Genomic DNA, 23,205 nt, shown 5'->3' on the forward strand with positions numbered 1-23,205 from the left:
CATTTTAGAACGTACACTATAAGTTCATGTCAAAATTTTGAATTTAAAATGCTATGATACCACTTCTCGTTTATTTTTTCATTCTTTCGGAATAGTGAAATGTGACAATCTCACCTCTGTTGTGAATGAATCTGTGAATGAAACGGTGCGAGTTCCTGATAGTTAAACTTATTTGTATTGTTTGCATGATTCATTTAGCTAACATTCAAATTGATCGTATTATTCGTTTTATGCAATTAGGCAGAGCGCTCAAATTTGCTTAAAATGCCTACATCTTACTCAGGTTTTTTATTATTCCCCACAAACTGACAGACGATTATCATAAATTTTTCCATAAGCTTGAAACAGAATTCGTCGAACTTGCTCAGATTTCAAGTGATGTTTTTACTGAAATAATAACAACATACGAACACAATGTGAGTTGAAATTGTTGAGCTAGGGATCCTACATTCAGAGATATTGAGTACTGTCAGAATCTGTGCCAAAGGAGCATTGTTATTTTTCTTATTATTTCTAGTTGTTGACTTCTACTGTAGTGTTGAATTTCGAGATTTTTCGGCTATGCAGTCTAATTTATTAGAACATATTTTTTAATTTGGTCCAGCGTTTCGTCATCGGGTTCGATGTCTTCTTCCAGGAGAAAAAAGTGATCGATTTTTGTTAAGTATGATAGGCGTTCCATTACAAAGAGCAAACAATTTTTTTCCCCTGAAGAAGACATCGAACCCGATGCCGAAACGTTGGACAAAATTTTAAAAATGTGTTCTTATAAATCAGACTGTATAGCCGAAAAATCTCGAAAATTTATTATTTCTGTGAATTTTGAAATGATTTCAGTTCTTCACTTTAAAAGCATTGTTGAGTAAAATACAGTCAAACCTCCATGAGTCGATGTTCTATGACTCGATATCGACTCATGGAAGCAAATTATCCCATATTAAAACATATTTTCTGGGTTACTGTGATGGCCCCTTCAAACAGATTTCCAAAGATTTCCTATTCCACATGTCGATATTTCCATGAGTCGATGGTCCCTTCAATATCGACTCATGGAGGTTTGACTGTATGCCTCAATAGTACGTTCAAATCTTCCATTTCACTTATTATAGTTCTTTTGGTAGGTATCCAATTAAATATCTATCCTCGTTCTCGTGTCCATGAGGATTTGACTAGGATCACTAGAATACACCAAAGTAGGCTTGTCAAAATTCCTCAAACTCGCTAGAGTTTAGGACGAAATAAAATTGGAAACCAACAAACACGTGTTTCAAGCAGAGTTACTGTGCACGTGCTTCAGTTGATGGTGCACGAGACGCGTCTAAAGCTTTCGCATATGAACGAAGTAGGTGATGCGCTTTCCCAATTACGCGCCTCTGCCTAGTTGCTGTGTGCCTCATGTGAAGCGCATGCGATTCGTCTCACGCGCTCGTCGCATGAGCTGATCACCTAGTGACCGAGCGCTAGGAAAAATAAACAAGGACAAGTCAATTGTATCCTACCACCGATGCAGTTTTGTTGGAAGTACTTGCAGCAGGTCCAGATGTAATTTTCGCCCATTTTTTAACATAGTTTGTGTTATTGAAAACATCGTCCAAAAGGTGTGTGCGTGAAATTCTAACGATTTCAAATGCTCTTTGTAGCTTCCAATATACAAGTTCGCCGTAGTAATTGATTGGATTGAAGAATTTCTTGCATTTTACGAACCATACACCTCCATTAGCGCATCACTGTTCACCGTAAATAGAATTTTGCTGCTTCGTCATCATGCTTTCCATAGAACCTAAGACCAACCGAAAATGAACTCAGAACGACGCGGCATATGAACCCGTTCATAAACACATAAAAACACATCATCTTAGACATGGACGGTATACTCATCGGTGTTAAGATCTATTTGGCGAGCCAAATGCATGTCATACTGCAGCAAATTCAACCGACGAAATATCGACACCACCCATGCACCTCTACGGTATTGATGTACGCAGAACTTTGTCGATGTCAATTGATAACGCCAATAACATGATTGCAACATACAAACGTCTTGAAGACTATTCAATAATGGTGACATATGTTAATGTATACATCAATAAAAAGTTGAAATATATTTTTCTCTGAATATGCTCTAACCATTTTCCTTAATAAATATTTTAAAATCTAAAAATACTCCTGATAACCTTATCCAGCAGATTATTGTAATTTTTTGTAAATGTGTTTTTACGCCAGTTTTGATGGTATGTATATAATAGACATCAACTTTCCACTGGGTTGATAAACTTTTTTGAACTGTGACGTGCTATCTTACATTACATTTCCATATAATACCATTCATATAATCGTGGGACGTTGGAGTCAAAGTACAAGACTGAACTCATTTTTTATTTCAGCAATTTTTCATTATTTTAAAAAGTAAAATGACTCCGAAAAAAGCACGTTTCACATTCACAACAAAGGCGAGACTACACGAACGATCCAGGACCAAACGAATCCCGGAAGGTTAAATCAGACACACAATGACCCCAATATGGGAATTGGAAGCTGGTTTCGGATTGAGGCAATTCACTTATTTAAATATACGATTGAGAGCACATTTTCATTAGTTTTCATCATAAAGTTTGTGTTAGTAAATTAATGAAAACAGGAATTCGAATGACAAACTTTAAATTAAAAGATGAGAAAGCGCGCGGCGACGAACGCGGGGCACGCGCACTTGAATTTTCTTAAGTGTCACATTCAAGTCACGCGCAAAATTTTGATTCGTGCGTCCTATAGATAGTAGAATCTATAGATGAGCGAAAGCATGGCTGAGTCGATTTTTTTGCCCGTGCACACGCGCATATGACGTCACAGCCCTTAACGTTTCCATTGAAATCGTGACGTCATGCTCGTTTGGAGACACGTTTGACAGTTCGTTTGGAGACAGAGGATTTATCTTCGCTCATCTATATATTCCACTATCTATTGTGCGTCCCTTCACTGTTCAGCACACTTCGATTCTTATGTGCTATGAGCTGGTATAGTAAGAGTCTCAGTAGCACATTTTTGTTCGCATGAGAATAAAGTAACTCTGGTTTCAAGTGAGTGCTTGTGCTGCAGCTCGGCGTTGCACTACCACGTCCACAGTTATAATTTTGTGGGAGACGGAAAGACACAAATGACGTTGATGACAATATGAGAAACCCTTGGAGAAACCTCTTTTTTGTGTTCAAATTATATTTCTTACATCTTAAATAAAATTATCATTAGTAACAAACAAAGTAAGGAAGAGCTAAACAAATTTGTTTGGCTTAAAGCCCCAAACGCAATACAACGGAACGGCAACGGAAACGAAAAAATTGACATTTAGTCCATATATTTTCTGTCAAATTTTCCGTTTCCGTCGCAGTTCCGTTGTATTGCGTTCGGGGCTTTACTCTTACTGATAATAATTTTATTTAAGATGTAAAAAATATAATTTGAACGCAGAAAAAAGGTTTGAACAACATGCGAGTGTGGCCGTGGCGTTGGGTGAAAGACAATTCATCAAGCCTTCGGAGCGATGCTTTGTATGTGACGAAAATCGAAAATCATTAATTAATATAATAAATTTTCAAAATCTTATGAGTTCTTGAAGAACGTTTACTAAATTACTGCTATTTATTAAATATTTCATTATTTCGCGGGACATTATCTTGAAATAAGTGAAACGCGGGACATTTCGCGGGACTCTTTTCAGCGCGGGACAAATGGCGAAATGCGGGACTGTCCCGCGAAACGCGGGACGTCTGGTCACCTTATGTCGATCTGTGATGTCGTCTGTGATGCATCGTCCAAGCAACTGGGCGGATTTTGTTGTTGTAGGGGCTGAGAATTGAACCCATGACCACTCGCTTGTGAGACAAACGTGGAGACACTACGCTGCGGGATCATCCAACATTTTTCATGTCACTATTGAACACATACAAAGGGTAAGTGGTAACACAAAACGACTATTAAAATGTCAAAACGTTGCATAGCAAACCAAAAAAATGCATGCAATATGACGATGTGAGAATAGAAAACCTGCAAAGGTGTACTCTTCGTAAATGTCCTATGAAGTGTTTATTCAGTTCATATTGGTCTTGTTTATATCTTCGATCATTTAAATGAAATCTTTTTACAACTACAGTGGTGTGCTTGTGCAATAGCTTAACCATCGAGCATGACAGCATTACACCTATTTTGCTCCTATTCGCAAGATTTACAAAAGAAACACCTCGCTACCCATGAGTTACATTTCATTACGCTGTGAAATATGTTCCACATTCCACGCAAATATGGAGCTGGAAACAAAAGGTTTAGGGTCATTTGGCCGAATGCGTTTGGTCATATAGTTGCAATCTCTTAATTGTTTGCGTGAAGTGAGAAGTGAAATATACGAGCTGAAAAGTTAATAGTTAAAAGTAAAAGAAAGACTGAGAAACTGAGTAGTGAGATGAGTGCAGTAACAAGTGAGAAGTTAGTAGTGGGAGGTGAGAAATGAGAAGTGAGCGATGAGAAGTGAGAAGGAGAAAATATTAAAAAACAGAAGCAAGAAGTTTAAAGTAGGAAGTGAGTAGTGGGATACAATGGATAAAAAAGGAATATAAAAAAGGAAGAAAGATTAAAAAAGAAGATAAAATAAAGAAAGAAATGGAGAGGAAGATGAAAAAATAAGGGAAGAGAAATAATAAGATAAAAAACTCAACTTAATTCACCGAATGGTGATACTGCCTTTCTCGCATTTAGCCAAGACACCAACCTTATATGACGCTTATATAGTTCGATTCCATTTTCTTAATAACTTTTAAACGCAATGATCGATCGTTATCAAATTCAATAGTGATCAACAAGGCTTTATCCCCTGTCGAATGCAACTTGTTGCGAGAAAATCGGTTAAGAATTACTATATGAAAAAGTGGCTAATGTTTTTCGGTTTTCGTGTGCACACACACACACACACATACACACGGACAGACAGACATTTGTTCAGTTCGACGAGCTGAGTCGATTGGTATATAACACCATGGGTCTGCGAGACTTCTATAAAAAGTTCGATTGTGAAGTGAAACGATAGCCTTTCGGTACAACTTTGTTGTACGAGAAAGGCAAAAAGAAGGCAAAAAAAAGAAGTTTTAAGAATAAAGAACGAAGAAGAAAGGAGAAAGAAATAATGAGGAAAAAGGATGAAAGTACAGGGAAGGAGAAAGAAAGTGGCAGGAAGGCATAAGGATTTATTTCACAATTTGCAATTCTCAAATCATACGTTTCCTTCCTCACTTTTCACGTCTCACTTCTTACTTTTTATCTGGGTGCTGCGGATAGAGCCGCTTTTCTGCTCTCAAGCGAGTAGAGGGATATTTTGAAATCACTCCCAGAGGTAAAATTATTTTGTAGTTACTTGGCTGTTAAACATTTCCCGCTCTTCCGATTTCTTTTTCCATGCTGTATGAGGACGCACAAATGTGCAAGACTCTACATGGCTTTGCGATGGTTTATATACATTTCTGCTCCGATCAGCTGCTGAATCTCGTGAAATTTCGTAACGAGTGCTTTTAAGTGGCGTTCCTACTAATTTTCCACTCGAAATATAATGTGAAAATATTTGTTACGAAGAGTACAAAATTCAAATTAAGTTTATTTTTATTTTTCCCCAAATAATAACAATACTTCTCAATATAAGATCCTTAACGAACAAACCCACAATCTTCAATGTTTGGCTCCGGCACAATAGAAAATTTTGGCTTCAGTTTGACAACCAAATCGATTCTATTCGCACCACCCAGCACCACAATCCAATCCAAATCCAATCCAAATCCAATCCAAATCCAATCTAAATCCAATCCAAATCCAATCCAAATCCAATCCAAATCCAATCCAAATCCAATCCAAATCCAATCCAAATCCAATCCAAATCCAATCCAAATCCAATCCAAATCCAATCCAAATCCAATCCAAATCCAATCCAAACCAATCCAAACCAATCCAAATCCAATCCAAATCAATCCAAACCAATCCAAATCAATCCAAATCAATCCAAATCCAATCCAAATCAATCAAACCAATCCAAATCAATCAAACCAATCCAAATCCAATCCAAACCAATCCAAACCAATCCAAACCAATCCAAACCAATCCAAATCAATCCAAACCAATCCAAACCAATCAAATCCAATCCAAACCAATCCAAACCAATCAAACCAATCCAAACCAATCCAAACCAATCCAAACCAATCCAAACCAATCCAAACCAATCCAAACCAATCCAAACCAATCAAACCAATCCAAACCAATCCAAATCCAATCCAAACCAATCCAAACCAATCCAAACCAATCCAAACCAATCCAAACCAATCCAAACCAATCCAAATCCAATCCAAACCAATCCAAACCAATCCAAACCAATCCAAACCAATCCAAACCAATCCAAACCAATCCAAATCCAATCCAAACCAATCCAAACCAATCCAATCCAATCCAAACCAATCCAAACCAATCCAAACCAATCCAAACCAATCCAAACCAATCCAAACCAATCCAAACCAATCCAAATCCAATCCAAACCAATCCAAACCAATCCAAACCAATCCAACCAATCCAAACCAATCCAAACCAATCCAAACCAATCCAAACCAATCAAACCAATCCAAACCAATCCAAACCAATCCAAACCAATCCAAACCAATCCAAACCAATCCAAACCAATCCAAACCAATCCAAATCCAATCCAAACCAATCCAAACCAATCCAAACCAATCCAAACCAATCCAAACCAATCCAAACCAATCAAACCAATCCAAACCAATCCAAATCCAATCCAAACCAATCCAACCAATCCAAATCCAACCAAATCCAATCAAACCAATCAAACCAATCCAAACCAATCCAAACCAATCCAAACCAATCAAACCAATCCAAACCAATCCAAACCAATCCAAACCAATCCAAATCCAATCCAAACCAATCCAAACCAATCCAAATCCAATCAAACCAATCCAAATCCAATCCAAACCAATCCAAATCCAATCCAAACCAATCCAAACCAATCCAAACCAATCCAAACCAATCCAAACCAATCCAAACCAATCCAAACCAATCCAAATCCAATCAAATCAACCAATCCAAACCAATCCAAACCAATCCAAACCAATCCAAACCAATCCAAACCAATCCAAACCAATCCAAACCAATCCAAATCCAATCCAAACCAATCCAAACCAATCCAAACCAATCCAAACCAATCCAAACCAATCCAAACCAATCAATCCAAACCAATCAAACCAATCCAAACCAATCCAAACCAATCCAAACCAATCCAAACCAATCCAAACCAATCCAAACCAATCCAAACCAATCCAAACCAATCAAATCCAATCAAACCAATCCAAACCAATCCAAATCCAATCCAAACCAATCCAAATCCAATCCAAACCAATCCAAACCAATCCAAACCAATCCAAACCAATCCAAACCAATCCAAATCCAATCCAATCCAACCAATCCAAATCAATCCAAACCAATCCAAACCAATCCAAACCAATCCAAACCAATCCAACCAATCCAAATCCAAACCAATCCAAACCAATCCAAACCAATCCAAATCCAATCCAAACCAATCCAAATCCAAACCAACCAAACCAATCCAAACCAATCCAAACCAATCCAAACCAATCCAAACCAATCCAAACCAATCCAAACCAATCCAAACCAATCCAAACCAATCCAAACCAATCCAAACCAATCAAACCAATCCAAACCAATCCAAACCAATCCAAACCAATCCAAACCAATCCAAACCAATCAAATCAAACCAATCCAAACCAATCCAAACCAATCCAAATTCAATCCAAATTGAATCCAAATCAATCCAAATCAATCCAAATCAATCAACCAAATCCAATACAAATCAATCCAAACCAATCCAAATGCAATCCAAATCTAATCAAATGCAATCCAAATGCAATCCAAATCCAATCCAAATCCAATCCAAATCCAATCCAAATCCAATCCAAATCCAATCCAAATCCAATCCAAATCCAATCCAAATCCAATCCAAATCCAATCCAAATCCAATCCAAATCCAATCCAATTCCAATTCAAAATTGATCCTAATCCAATCCAAAACTAATCCGAATCCAATTCAAATCCAAATTCAACCAAAACGAACTCAAATCCAATTTCAATTATCTACTTTCTATATGAGGTTTAAAGATTTATATGAGCTGAGATGCTAATACAATGAAGGGGTATGAGCACATTTTTATCCACTTTCCAGAAATAAAGGTATTTGGTACTGGTGGGCCGCCAGCAATATGAGATTTTGCTTGGTGGGTCGCATATCCAAAAAATTTGGGAACCTCCTGATTTGACAGAATTGGTGAAGGGTTGGTTCGAAAAAATATTTATTGAGTAGATGTCGTAGAAAGGAAATCACGTCTCCCCAAATTCTAAGATTGCATGGACCGTCGAAATAAAAAAAATGGTTCATGAATCCACACAGCAAGTCGGAAAATCTGCATTTTTTGATGAAAAATATTTGCAAATGCCATTAGATTGAAAGGGTCAAACTCCATTTGATTTTCGAAGTGAGTACAAGGTAGTGAGAAGTGAGATTTGAGGAGTGGAAGTGAGTACTTAGTAGTGAGATGAGTGCAGTAGCAAATGGGAAGTGAGTAGTGGGAAGTGAGGAATGAGAAGTGAGAAGTGAGTGGTGAGATGCGATAGTTGCGTCGTAGGTAGTAAAGAAAACAGATGCAAAAAGTGCGAAGATGGTATGATATTAGGGATGTCAAAAGCGAGATGCAGAGAACTGAGAAGTGAGTGGTTAGATATTAGAAGAAAAAGAAGAAGGAAGAAGGGTGAAGGACGAAGAAAACAGACGATAAAAGAAAGAAGAAGTAAAAGGAAAGGAAAAAGGTGGATGGAAGAGGAGAAAGGAAAAGAGACGACTTAAAAAAAAGATGGAAGGAGAAAGCAGGAAGATAGATAGAAGGAGATAGAAGAAGAACGAAGGATGAAAACTGGAGAAAGTAGAAGGAAGAGGGCATAAGGGGCCGTACACATATTACGTAAGCACTTATGGGGGGAGGGGGGGTCGGCCAATATCTTACGCTCCATATAAATAAACATTATTTGTATGAAAAAAATCTGACATAGGGGGAGGGGGGGTCGAAAAATCCAGAGAAAATGCTTACGTAATAAGTGTACGACCCCTAAAGAAAAATAAATAAAGGAAAGGGTAATGGAAAAGGAATATGGAAGAAAGTAGAAGGAAGAGGGAATAATGATGAAGAAAAAAGAAAATAGGTAAAAGTTAAAAACGAAAAATAGGAAAGGAGGAAATTGGAAAGAATAAAGATTTTTTTCTCTCAATTTTCAATTCTCGCATCTCATTTCACACTAGTCGCATCCCACTTCTCACTCCTCGGTCCTTGATTCTCACTTTTCATTTCTTCCATATCACTTCTCACTATTCACTTCTCGTCTCTCACGCCTCACTCTTCACTTTTCTCTCACTTCTTATTGTTCACTACTCACACATCACTTAGCTTTTCTCTATCTCGATTCTCACTTCTTACCTTTCACTTCTTACTTCTCACATCTTACACTCACACTTTCTTCTTATCACTTTTTATTTTCCACTTTTCACTTTTCACTTTCATTTTCCATTTCTCACTCCTCATTTCCTCTTCATTTCACAGTTTTTACTCCTCACTATGCACTTCTGTCTTGTCACTGCTCACTACTCACTTCTCTTTTAGTAAGGGAAATTAGACAAAAAACCCTGATTAATCCACCTAGCGATGTTGATACAAAAAAAAAACTTAAAAATATAAGTTAGTATTTTTTAGCGTGTTTTGCGCATAGAAAATAGTATTTTGGCCATAACTTCTGATCCAATTTTCAATAGCAAACAATGGGACAGGATTCTCAGTCGAATGGAACTTGTTGCCAATGCTAAGTTCCAAAAAGTGTGTCTACAAAATTTTGTACACATACACACATACACACACATACATACATACACACAAACAGACATCACCTCAATTCGTCGAGCTGAGTCGATTGGTATATAACACTATGGGTATCCGAGCCTTCTATCAAAAGTTTGGTTTTGGAGTATACGAGAAAGACAAAAAAGGAAAAAGAAAGAAAGTAGAAGGAAGAGAGAATAAGGAAGAAAACAGATTACTTAGCACTTCTCACTTTCCACTTCTCGCTTCTTACTTAGCACTTATCACTTCTCACTTTTTACTTTCCTCTTATCATTTTTCACTTTGCGATTTTCATTTCGAGTAAGGGAAGTATCGACTTACGAAGGGAACGCAGTATGCTAGATTCAACGGACAAGGGACCCATCAAGTTACAGAACTCTTGTGAACAACGAGCGTGCTTATTCGAGGATGTTGTATTTCTTACAACAACGGTGTGAGTCCCGGAATGTTAAAAAATAGCATTCTTCGGCTGTTGTTTTTCTACAATTATTTGGGTACTTTCCTTGTAGTTTCCTAAATGATTTTTATATTATTCAATAAAAACAGATGAGAAGCGACTTACTTCGAATTTTGAAATCATTCCAAGGAAATGCGAAGAATTGCGTGCGTTATTTAGTTTTGTTGCAAGTGGAAATTGAAATTTTCGGATTAGAAGCAAAATTGAACAAGCTGCAATTAGGAACCCATGGGGAAGCAAATTTGGATTCTGAAAAGCTTGTCCTCAATGCTTTTATGCACCCCCTCATAATTCAGTGTCTGTGTTCAACCTCGTTAAGCGATAGATTTTCCTACTTATTGACCATAAATATCCATCAAATTGCAATTGGAAAGAAAAACAACAAGCTCTTCTTCCTTAGCGGTGGTGCTTCCGACCAAGACATATAACCCAGCAGAAAGTTGACCAAAAATAAAAGTAAACTGTACCCGAGGAAAACAATCAAAGATGTTGCATCGGGGGAAGGGGTTGGTCACTTTTCCGATTCGTCGATCTTCTCGGTTCATTCTTCGGAACAAAGTTCCGCTGGCCGGTCCCGCACTAAATGAATTGTTTATTTTAATCATTTATAATCGAATAATAAATTAAGAAAGTCAAACAAGCGCACTCACATACACAACTCCTTCGCTCTGTTTGGTTGGACCTTGATGCCATGTGGATGTGTCCTTCTTATGTGCGCTTACGCTCTTTTCTTTTGTCGGTCACATTCTGTTGCTACCCGTGTGGTAATAAGGGTGGTGGCAGTTACCGAAGTTGACAGTTGTTTAAATGGCCATCTTTTCTTCGTCCGGTTGTTAAGGTGAGGGTGATAGGAAGGAGTGAAGCAAAGAAATGGATTCCGAATTCCGGTAACAAAAAAAGAAATAAAAGTTATCCTTTCCAAGAGAAGAACATTTTCTTTTCGCTGAGAGAGGGGGACGAAAACAACGAATAGGGAATCGGAGAATGGTCCGAACGGATGTCGTTGCTAATTGCATTAAAATTCAGAAGGATCCGGGTCAAGTAGTACGCGCTTCGTCATTTCGCTTGGCGAACAGAGCAGACTTCCGTTGGGTGATTTTTAAAAGCTGGACAAGATTTGCAGAGTACGATGAGCACAAAAACAGGCGGAAAACAATCGATAATCGCCCAAATCAACGACGACAAAAGGCTGAAATTGTTCCACCAGCTTCATTTAGAAGTGCAAACAACCCCGAAATGACAGTAGCTTTAAAATGTCAACAGAAGCGCCACCTTCTGCACCCATCAGGAAACTGCTCCCCATGGGCCATGGTGGCAGCGAATCGACAATCGGTGAGCCGGAGGAGAGTTGTTTGACTTTGTTTTATTTTCGTAGGGCAAACAACAATGAATCGAATGAACACGGTTTGTGTTGGCTTGGCTGGTGACGCTACTTGCTACCATGGCAACAAAGTGCTACCAACCTGGGAAGCTGTCTACTGGGATGATGATGATGAGCAAGAGTTTGTTGACAGACAGCATAGGCGGAATGAGTTTGACAAATGTTACGCCAATGATTTTTCATTTACTGGCGTCGCTTCCCACTCCACCAGGTCGAGTCCAGGTTCTTCTGGATTGCATAGTTCACCTAGAGGAAGAATGTAAGGACAAAAATCATGGTTGCAGTCGAGCGGGCAATATTATTTAAACAACCTGTTTGGGTACAATCGTAGCCATGTAAACACAATGCTCAGTTGATTCAGGTCCTAATCGAGTAATTGCGTTGATGGGTCATGCAGTCGTTGCTGGCGGGCAAAAATATAATTGATTCTACTGGCTATCTTTATATCGGCTGCGAATTCGATTGGGGGCCTGCATGTTTCCTTTTGAACTCCTTGCATTATGAAGCTCTTTCTTAAAAATCGATGGAATTCAATATCCAATCAATGCACGCTACCATTGCCCCATGTGTGGTTTGAAAACAATAGATGACTATTTAATCGCATGTTTCGAACAGAATTTTAGCAGTACTTATCCGATTTTTTCATTAAAAAATATTAAAATAGCTTTAAAACTGGCCAACATTCTAATAATTAACATTCTAATGAAACACACCTTAACGGAAGATTCAGTCCAAGACATCACATGCAAAATTCTTGTGTAGGCCTATTTTTGTTAAAAGCAGTACCCGAATTATGACGAGTGACTATCGCATCCTTTCGATCCGACATTTGACATGATATTTACAGCTTTTCTCATCATAAGCTCCACTCCTTCTGGTCGTTTTCCCTAACATCAGATCACGCCCCAATTCGACCTCTATTCAGCACACACAGCCTCGCACATCATCATTCTTGGGACGAGTGAACCATAACCTTTTTTTTCTTCTCCACACCGAGCATCCCAAACAGTGACGGGCAGGGTGACAAATTTACAACCTTTTTATGGACCAAACACAGATTGGCCCGAAACCATAGATCGCCGGGTGGCAATCAAGTGGATGTGCCATTTTGCGCCATCATCTGGAAGCACACTCACACGTTGTAACTCATATGGTCCATGTCCAAAGACCGAAGCCTTTTGCTTTTACCGCAGATGGTGTTTCAGCAGAAAAAAAAGGAACACTGGAAAAGGACCTGCAAACGAGGTGCCATAGCCTATGAAATATTGAATAGGGCACGTGTCATAAATAATGGATTTTTATGTGTGTTTTGCTCGCCGTGTACGCACGCACAGTAGGCGGGCGGCTGCTTGGCCATCCTTCAGGAGGTCGTCGTGGTCGTCGACGGGGAATGCGTGCTCAGACAGATGGGATTTTTTTTCTTTAGGAGAACGCTGCAAAAACCCCACAGCCAACTGAGTGAGGCGAATTTAATCAATCAAGACCGGGTTGCTTTGCTTGCTAGCTGGGGGTAGGAAAAAGGGCTCACAAGGAAATGGATTACCTTGCTACCTCACTCAGCCAACATGCTGACGACGATGGATTCAAGGAATTTGTATAAACAGTCAGTTCCGAGAGCTGACGATGATGACGATGACTTACCTGCACCCTCGCCTCGGTGAGGTCAATTTTCATGGCAATTTCCTCGCGGGTGTAAATGTCCGGATAGTGCGTCTCCTGGAAGGCCCGTTCCAGTTCCTTAAGCTGGGCGGATGTGAAGGTGGTTCGTATCCGACGCTGTTTCCGCTTTTCCGCGAGCACGGAATCGTGCCCGGAGTAGACCTTGTAGGGCAGGCCGGCTGTAACGGAAAATGGGGGGTCTGATTAGATGTTATATGACCGATAGCCGATGCCGTACCGTTGATGTGATAACGAAACACATGGTGGAATAATTGGGGCAAAAGGACAGACTTGTCTGTTCGCATGGGATTAAAGCTGTTATGAATTTTCACGGGAATTTATTTGGAATTTCCGCGGGAAATTGTTCCCAAATGTTCACGAGAAGTTCTTCTGAATTTTCACAAGTAATTCTTCTGAATATCCATGGAAAATTCTTTTTAATTTTCCACGCGAAGTTCACTTGAATTTTCACAGGAAAGATATTTTTTCAGCGACGTTGAGAAGAAACAAAAAGATGAAATTGTTTAAGCAATCCGCGGCGCCTCCACTGAACACAATTATGACACACTTTGTCGAAGAGTTCTGGACGAACGCACCTCTACGAAAAATTTATTATTTGCTGAATTGTTAGCTAAATCATTTTGAACCAATTTGAAATTTTGTAATTTGTAAATGAGAAAAATCTTTTCAAAATCATTAAATCGATCAACACATTGCAATGTTTTGTTTATCGTGCTCATGTAATAATGAACTCTACCAACAATCGACCATTCGTCTCCATTTTGTTCCTCAAATGTTTCCTTATTCCTATTTTCGACAGTATCGTATTTCATCGTCAAATGCTATCTTTTTGCTTTGTTATGACCGATTGACATCGGAATATGCCTTGACAGATATCCCCCAAGTCTAGAGATTATTTTATCCTTCTTCCCGTTGGTTATCTTCCCGCACGATGACGCTTGTAAATATGATCGTCCCATATGACTTTCGCCCCCCAAAAATAGAAGAATGCCATCTTCCATCCAATATCAATCAATGACCGAACGTTTCCTACGAAGCGTCCATAATCCCCGTGGAAGTCACTTCTGGGCCGGAGACAAGCACCGGAAGGGTCGAAACTTTTGTCGTTTCCATCATTTCGGAATTCACTGGGAGGCGATCCGACTTACATCGCATCACCGACCGACGCGATGCTCGGGTAATAACCTTCAAAAAGAATATGCTGGCTGGTGGCCGTGCATGCGGAATGCTACTCGGAAAGGACTCGCCTTCGTTGGGTTGTTCGAAAAAAAAAAATGGAAGAAAGAATATTCAGAATGACACAAACAACACAAGGACGAAGCGAAACAGACTTGGGTGGAGTGACAACGGAAGGCGGACCACCGTAAAACGAAGCGACAGTTTGGTCGTTTCTTCGTCCGAATGCCGGCAGTCGGAAGGTTCTGTCATACGATGGAAATAGTTTGGGACAGAAGAAATCCGGACGGAAGATAAATTCCATGCACTTAATAATACAGACAATAATAGTTTGTAAATAATTCATGGAATAAAAAGGATCTTCTTCAGCGGGGTTGCACGGGATCAAATCTGTTCTTCAAATGGGAAGTTGATGAATTATTTTTATTAACCTAGCGTGATGCTGTTTGATATTAAATTATTGCAAGATTTGACTGAATGTTTAAAATGATTCTGTTTATAATTTCACAACAAAATGTCACACATGAAATATATTTTTGCAACAACTCGTTGATATGTTAGATTTGAGGTATTACACGCTTTTTACACGGTTCTTCACGCTTGGTTGCTAATCCAGAGATGGCGAATTCAATTCTCGATCCGACTTGGTATGTTTCTGGGTGGGAAAACTTCTAGATAACCTGGGTCCCCATGCAACACAGCTTGTTTCAAATCAGTATTTGCAATACAATTATGACTGAATCTCGTTAACAGACTCTTATATACGACTTGTTTACAACCAAAAAAAGCGCAAAAGGTGGAGTCATTATATAACATTTCTTAGGTTTCATATGAAATGGTTTTAAATCTTAATGTTCGCGCACGGGCAGGACCCATTTACCGTTGTGTGATTAAATAAATAAAAATAGGACAACGTACGGTGCCATCTCGCCATGGCAAGGCTGAGTTATCAACTGATTTATTTGTCTAAAACTATACACATACAAATACATATTTATTGATTTGGAGACATATACTAATACTTGCTTTGCACAAACACTTAATTATAACTAAAATATAGCCCCCATGAAACCGGAGCTGTCATCTTATTTTGGTGAGATGTATTGCCTAATCTGTTTTGGAAATATATTTAAAAAAATGCATGATGCTAGTAAAAAAAAAATCCAAATTTACGATTGTGTTTTGTTGTTTATATGATAAAATTCCACATGCGGCTCATAATTTTTGTACCTTTATTTTTTCGATGCGCCTTGAGAAACTGATCATATAATCGATCGGTAAAAAAAATATTGCATATGCATCGTATGCTTCATGCGCGAACAAAGGATGTTCATGATTCAGATCTCCATTTTCGTCATACAGTGACGGTTGATCATGTTGTTACCTTCAGAAAATAAAATATTTTAACGGGAAAAATGTACGATATTTCATAAATATATTAAGTGATTTTGATACGCTTACTCGTGTTCAATATTATAGTTATTCATGACCAAAAGATTCGTGTGTCTGGGTGTTAGGGTGTGCTAAAATCAATACATTTTTTGGTTGTGAATCTTGTTTCGAGCCTGTCGAAACACTGAAAAATAGTCCGAAGGAAACCGCAACATGTGGTAAAATACTATACAAACTGGTCGCATCGAACAATCAAGTAAACTGTAAAGTTGACATCGGACATAAAAGTCAAATCAATTTTGAAATAGGAATTGTTTCCTCTTTCATATCACTGTAAACGTTTCCGATGAAAATAAATACAATTCTTTCTATGTACTTGAAAAAAAAGATGAGCTTCGCGAGTCATTCGGGTTTAATTTCCAAATGGCATAAAATAAGCTAGAAACATGTTTATCATTGATTATTGTTGTGTTAAATATGTTTTGAAATGGACAAACGTGTCTTGATACAAGTCCATGAAAATGACGTTTATTTTGTCCCTATTTACACCATTCCGATAGATTTGTATAAAGATATTATATCAGAACTAAAAACAATGGTGACACATGTTACAGAAATGGCCAACTACTGGTTTCTTTGAAGTGACCCTTAGGTAACCGGCCCCAAAATGGCTAATTCAAAAATTTCGCTGCATATTAGCAATATGGGTATCAAACTTTAGCATCTTGCCAGACTAGTAGGATTACGACATCCGGATATGATTCTGGGGACATTGGCCACTCTGAGATTAGGCCCCTGGGTGACCCAACAAACAACTTAAGTAGGACTATGACATCGAGACATGCTTCTGGAGATATTGGCCAACCTCAGGTCAGTAGCGAGGTCCTTGATGAAGCCTCCGGAAGCAATCGGCCATTTTTTACCGGAATGGTGTGAATAGGGACAAAATGAACGTCATTTTCTTGGACTTGTATCGCCAAAAAGGGAAGTTGTGGTCAAATTTACTGCATCTGACCCAGTGACCCACCGGAATAACTCCGGATATGGATCGCATGTGTGATTACTCCATCTAGCATTTGCGATTTTTTTATTTGCGAGACCCGGCAGTGAATTTCTCAGTCAAATTTATCAAATTTAAATTTATAATATTAATTTATTTTATTATTATATTTATCTGACAGAATGTGTAGCTTTGCTCCGGTATCATTTTTGCACCACCAGTCACCGACTTCACCTTCTTATCTTATGTGACTACCACCACCACCACCCAGGGTTTGAATCCAAAGGAGAATGAGAAAATCTCTCACTTATCATGTCTGTATACACTCTCGATATAGATAGCATACCGTGAGAGACGTTTTTCGGTAGCTGTTACGATAATGAACTGATTCGGGAAGCTACAACCCATGACAAATTTCTTTTAAAAAGGCCCAATGGCGGGGAGCACCGGTTATGATGATGCATTTCAACTTGTTTAACACAGCTGTGCGAAAAAAAATATGGTCCCCAACATGGAATGAGCGAGAACAAAGTGTTTTATCAAACCCCCTCGGTGGGGGGCGCACACTGGGGAAGCCCTGGTTCAAACATGGAATAAACCTCTCAGTCATTGAAATGATGAAATTGACCATAGGTATCTTCAGCGAAGTTTCAATATACATCAATGCCGACATTTTGGTCAATATTCATCATTTTTAGAGATAATAAATAAAAGTCTCAAACGCCAAATTGGCCAAACAGCGTTTTTAAAGTGTAATTTCTTCAGAGAAGTTGCTTATCACTTAATTTCGATGAACCTTGCTAAAAATTTCAAATTTCCAGAGCCTACTGTGATGATTTATTTGGTTAGTTTGAAAAAAGACCAAAAAATGAAATTTGATCAGTAATTGTACTTTTTCAACACTTTTACTATTGGATATAATTCAAAATTATAGATATTGGTAAATAACACGATTCGTGGCATTGATCCAGTTAAAAAAAAAAATGATTTTTGGCGATTAATCGTGGAAAAAAAAGCCTATTTTATGGAATTTTTCACATATGCCGATTTTGCGATGGGGCAGATTCGGGCAGCTGTTTTAATCGGTAATGGACAGAAAAATTGATGCCCTTTCAAACAAACACTTTTCCAAAGACATGATATTCTATGATTTTTTCAAAATTACTTTTACTGAATGCCAGTACTGATGCTATAAAAAATACCTTCTAATGATTTTTGATTAGTTAGGAGGGTAAATAATTGAACAACATGGTACAATGAATTCAATTTAAATTCGCATCGCATTTGTTTAACATATATTACCCTACCAACTAATAGAAAATCATTAGGAGGTTTCATGTATTTGACCAATATCTATGATTTTTAATAATATCCAGTAGTAAAAGTGTCGAAAAAATACAATTACTGATCATATTTCATTTTTTGGTTTTTCTTATTTTGAAAATAACCAAATAACCAAATGAAAGGCTCTGGAAATTTGATATTTATAGCAAGGTTCAACGAAATTAACTGACAAGCAACTTCTCTGAAGAACTCACACTTTAAAAACGCTGTTTGTCCAATTTGGCGTTTGGGACTTTTATGCGATTATCGCAAATAATGGTGAATATTGACCAAAATGTCGGCATTGATGTATATTGAAACTTCACTGAAGACACCCATGGTCAATTTCATCATTCCCATGACTGATAATTTTATTCCATGTTTGAACAAGGGCTGCCCCAGTGCCCCAGTGTGGGCCGCCTACCCAAATCAGTTTTTTTCAACATGTATACAAGTGCGATAGTTTTGTTTCCATGGCTTGTTATGATTCGAAGAGGTTTTTGCCTCTCTTTTATCGTTGTTCGTTATCTATTGAGAGCGATTTCTGCAAACCCTGTCACCACCATATTATTGCTGTTCAAGAGAATGCTTTCCCTTTTCCGGTTCTATTTACAAACTACCGCTGTTGTCACTCCATACATTTTCTCTCTCATTTCGCATGGCATACTTCGATGATATCACCAAATATCTGGTTTTTGTTTCAGTGTTTCAAAAATTTTCAAACCTGCGGAAGAACTTTGACAGCTGCGGAAGAACTTTACGGAATTCGTAAAATTTTCAAAATTGGCATTACATCCCCACACTGGGACATAGCCGCCTCACAGCTTAGTGTTCATTAAGCACTTTTACAGTTATGAACTGCGAGGTTTCTAAGCCAAATTACCATTTTTGCATTCGTATATCACGAGGCTAACACGATGATACTTTTATGTCCAGGGAAGTCGAGACAATTTCCAATCCGAAAATTGTCTAGACCGGCACCGGGCATCAAACCCAGCCACCCTCAGCATGGTCTTGCTTTGTAGCCGCGCGTCTTCCCGCACGGCTAAGGAGGGCCCTGATATTAATCACATCTGACTGTTTATTCTTCGGGTGCCCACCTTTCGATCCATTTTACGACCCGACATCTACTGCTTAAATCTCGGGTACTTATTCAAAAGGACGTATGTGATTTTGTAAACAAAGATTCAAACGTCGATTTGTCCGATCTGATAACCCTCCCACGCAAACCATCACCATAGGCAGATAGGGGGAGGCTTCGGCTACCTGTTGGTGGTGTTGATTTGCGTGAGTGTGCCATCAGATTGGACAAATCGACGTTTGAATCTTTGTTTACAAAATCACATACGTCCTTTTGAATAAGTACCCGAGAAATGAAATTTACAATTTGATGAGTTCTGTGTCAACTGAAAGGAAACTGACAGGTAAATCTTCCAATTTTTTAAATCTACAGAGCAATTTGTATTTTAATGCTTTTGTTCATATATTTCTTGCATTGTGTTATACAAATGAAATTAGAAAAGTGCTTAAGGCTAGTATTTTAAGAACATGTTTATAAATGTTCCTTCACGGAGGTCGTCATGAGCAACTTCGTTTAATAAAAGGTTTGATAATCGTACGATTAGGAGGTATGCCTGTATGGTTGCTTTGGTAGCTTTTTGTTTTCTTGTTCATATGTGCCATTGCGACCAGTTATGAGATCTATTGTGACATTACTCGTATCCTTAGTGTATAAGTGCATGTCGAATTACTCTATTACTATTGAGAAGCTATGCAGCATCGGTTTCGATACAGTTCTTGTTTTGTTCTGGATTTTTTTTGGCTTTCTCAGTCATGCCAGAATAAAAGACCGAAACGTTGAGCAAAACGAAACACACACACTAAGAAAGTCAAAAAAAAATATCGAGAACAAATCTTCCAGTCGATATCTCACTTTGTTTTAGTTTCTCAAGAGCATCATGACAAGGTCCCGCTATTTAGACTCTTCACAGAGAGCAATCTCATTGAAGGCGCGCCCCTTGTCAACAGGAAATCAATCCTTTCTCGAGAAACAGAAAACAGAACAGTATATTATACTGTGCCATATCCGTGTCTTGCTTCTAGAATATCACCAGTAAAACACCAAATACTGGATTTGGCTCTATCTACAAAATCATTTCAATCTAAAGAATTTGTTAAGTCACAAGGATTACCGTGTGTTCCTCGAACTACCAATACTTACCAGTTCATGAAAAGTTAGTACGTATTTAAACCCCTAAGCCTAGGACATTGATTCCGAGGTTTTAAACTAATTGCTAGAAAAGTTGTTTCCGCTACATACAGTTTAGCCTCCAACAAGAGGAATTTGAGTCTTTGAACCATCTGCAGAGTTAAGTATTTTTTGTTATACTTCAAAAACTGATATTGGTATAGAGGACTAAATACGACGAATCCCTGAATTAGCACAAGTTATAGCCCTAGCTCAAAAAATGGATTAGGCTAGGGTTCGGTTTGGTAAAACTTACACCGTAAAACACTACTTAAAAGTGATCTTCCAGCTTTACGGGTCAGAATTCCCCATAGTGGTTTGGTAAAACTTGGGGTCTAAAACCTAAATTTATCAAATGTATTTGCACTACGATTATACGACCATTTTGGCTCATGGATGTCTTGGGTGTTAGCAAAAGGGTGAAATAAGAACAATTCAATATCAATGTGGCCACCTCCAAAGAATGTGCCTAATGGCAAATGACTGGTGCATTCTCTTCAATTCCTACGGCTGCTCTAGAAATTCTGCTTGACGCGGTTGGACTATACACATATCTAAAACATTAAGCATTTTTTTATAATTACCGATTATGGGTACTTGGTTTCATGAAAGGGAATCCGGTAAACCGCAGTTCTACAAGCACACTTCACACTGAGACAAAATTGTTCTTGCTCCAGTTGATCTCTCACTCGGCAGTATTTTCCGTATCCAGCTTTTTATTATAGCCACGGATAATTACCATAGTTGATTTTGACACATACCGTGTACAGATTTTATGGTATTTGCAATCATAGTAGCCTTAGGTGACTTGCTAAACAACTTACACGTCAGAATTTTGGAATTGTTTTGATGTCCAAATAATCTATTTTTCATTCATGCTTTAAGATGTTTTGCTTTGTTTTTAATACTTCCTTTTTATTTTAGATGGGCATGCACTCAGAATAGAACAAACCCAGTTGGAAAAGCCTTTTAATCGGATCTTTAATGCATCATTTACAAAGCTACGTCTTGGCTGTTGAGATGTCCCATACAGACAAAGAAAAGCGAAGAAAATTAAATTTGAGTAAAAATATTTTGAAGATGAATTGGCCGATGGGAAGGGAATAAAGGAGCAAAAGCTTGATGTTATAAACCCACAACCAGATTACCCAAACGAAATACCGTATGGTTACACGCTTATACTCATGCGAAGTTCGGAATCCGCATTATTTCCAGTACTTCTAAAACCGATTCTTAAACGTTTTGTCAAATTATCTTTGCAATTATTTGGTTCCGCTCTGATAGTTCAGTTACTGATCTATAGCGTTCAATACAACCAATGATTACCCGCATCTTTGAATTGGCACTGATTTAACCGTCACCGTACATTGGACTTGTGAACATCCATGTTAACTTTGTTTTTTTTTTTTATTTTTTTTTTTTTTTTTTTTTTTTATTTTTTATTTTTTTTTTTTTTTTTTTTAACTAATTTTATTTGCTAATTATCTAATACATGCATTCATCTCTTAGACTAGGTGTTCCGTGTTTTCTTAACACTATCATCCTTATTTGCTATGTTACTTTTTAGTTATTATTAATACATTTCAATTGCCTCTGGCAGTTAGAATTTTTCCTCTGGTTGAATTGAGCCATGTAGGAATTACAATGTTTTCAACTTAAACTAAACTTAACCTATTTTATACTAAGGGTACAAGGAGTTAATCGTTGCAATAGAAGATTGCAACGATTTTTGTCTAAAATTGGAAATTATTTTGTTGGACATTTGTTCCAATGTCTCAATATTAGAAATTCTATGAAGTTCATTGGTACTATACCACGGAGGCAACTTCAGAATCATTTTCAAAATTTTATTTTGAATCCTCTGGAGTGCCTTCTTTCTGGTATTGCAGCAACTAGTCCATATTGGCACAGCATACAACATGGCAGGTCTAAAAATTTGTTTGTAAATCAAAAGTTTGTTCTTAAGACAAAGTTTTGATTTTCTGTTTATAAGTGGATATAGACACTTAATATATTTGTTACATTTGGCTTGAAGGCCTTCAATGTGATTTTTAAAAGTTAATTTTGATCTAGCAGAAGTCCTAAATATTTAGCTTCGCTAGACCAATTAATTGGAACCCCATTCATAGTGACAATATGTCTGCTAGAAGGTTTCAAATAAGAAGCTCTCGGCTTATGTGGGAAAATTATAAGCTGAGTTTTGGAAGCATTCTGGGAAATTTTCCATTTTTGCAAGTAAGTGGAGAAAATATCCAAACTTTTTTGCAATCTACTACAAATGACACGAAGGCTTCGCCCTTTGGCTGAAAGGCCCGTGTCATCTGCAAACAAAGATTTTTGACACCCTGGTGGTAAATCAGGTAAGTCAGAAGTAAAAATGTTATACAATATGGGCCCCAGTATGCTGCCTTGGGGACACTAGCCCTTACAGGTAATCTATCAGATTTAGTATTCTGATAGTTTACCTGCAGTGAGCGATCTGATAAATAATTTTGGATCAGTTTAATGATGTACAGAGGAAAATTAAAATTCATCAATTTTACAATCAAACCTTCATGC

The 23,205-nt window shown here is 37.9% G+C and overlaps 1 protein-coding gene across 2 annotated transcripts in view; it reads right to left on the reverse strand.

Moving 5' to 3' along the window:
* Positions 1-23,205, reverse strand: part of LOC134223671 (paired mesoderm homeobox protein 2B-like) — a 172,251-nt gene that overhangs the window by 58,480 nt on the left and 90,566 nt on the right. For both annotated transcript variants that reach the window (XM_062702857.1, XM_062702856.1), the window contains one exon: positions 13,469-13,665. In XM_062702857.1, coding sequence (XP_062558841.1) covers positions 13,469-13,665 — 197 coding nt within the window. The remainder of the gene's footprint in view (positions 1-13,468; positions 13,666-23,205) is intronic.

The sequence above is a fragment of the Armigeres subalbatus genome, chromosome 3, assembly GCF_024139115.2.
Source record: "Armigeres subalbatus isolate Guangzhou_Male chromosome 3, GZ_Asu_2, whole genome shotgun sequence".
Taxonomy (NCBI): Eukaryota; Metazoa; Arthropoda; class Insecta; order Diptera; family Culicidae; genus Armigeres; species Armigeres subalbatus.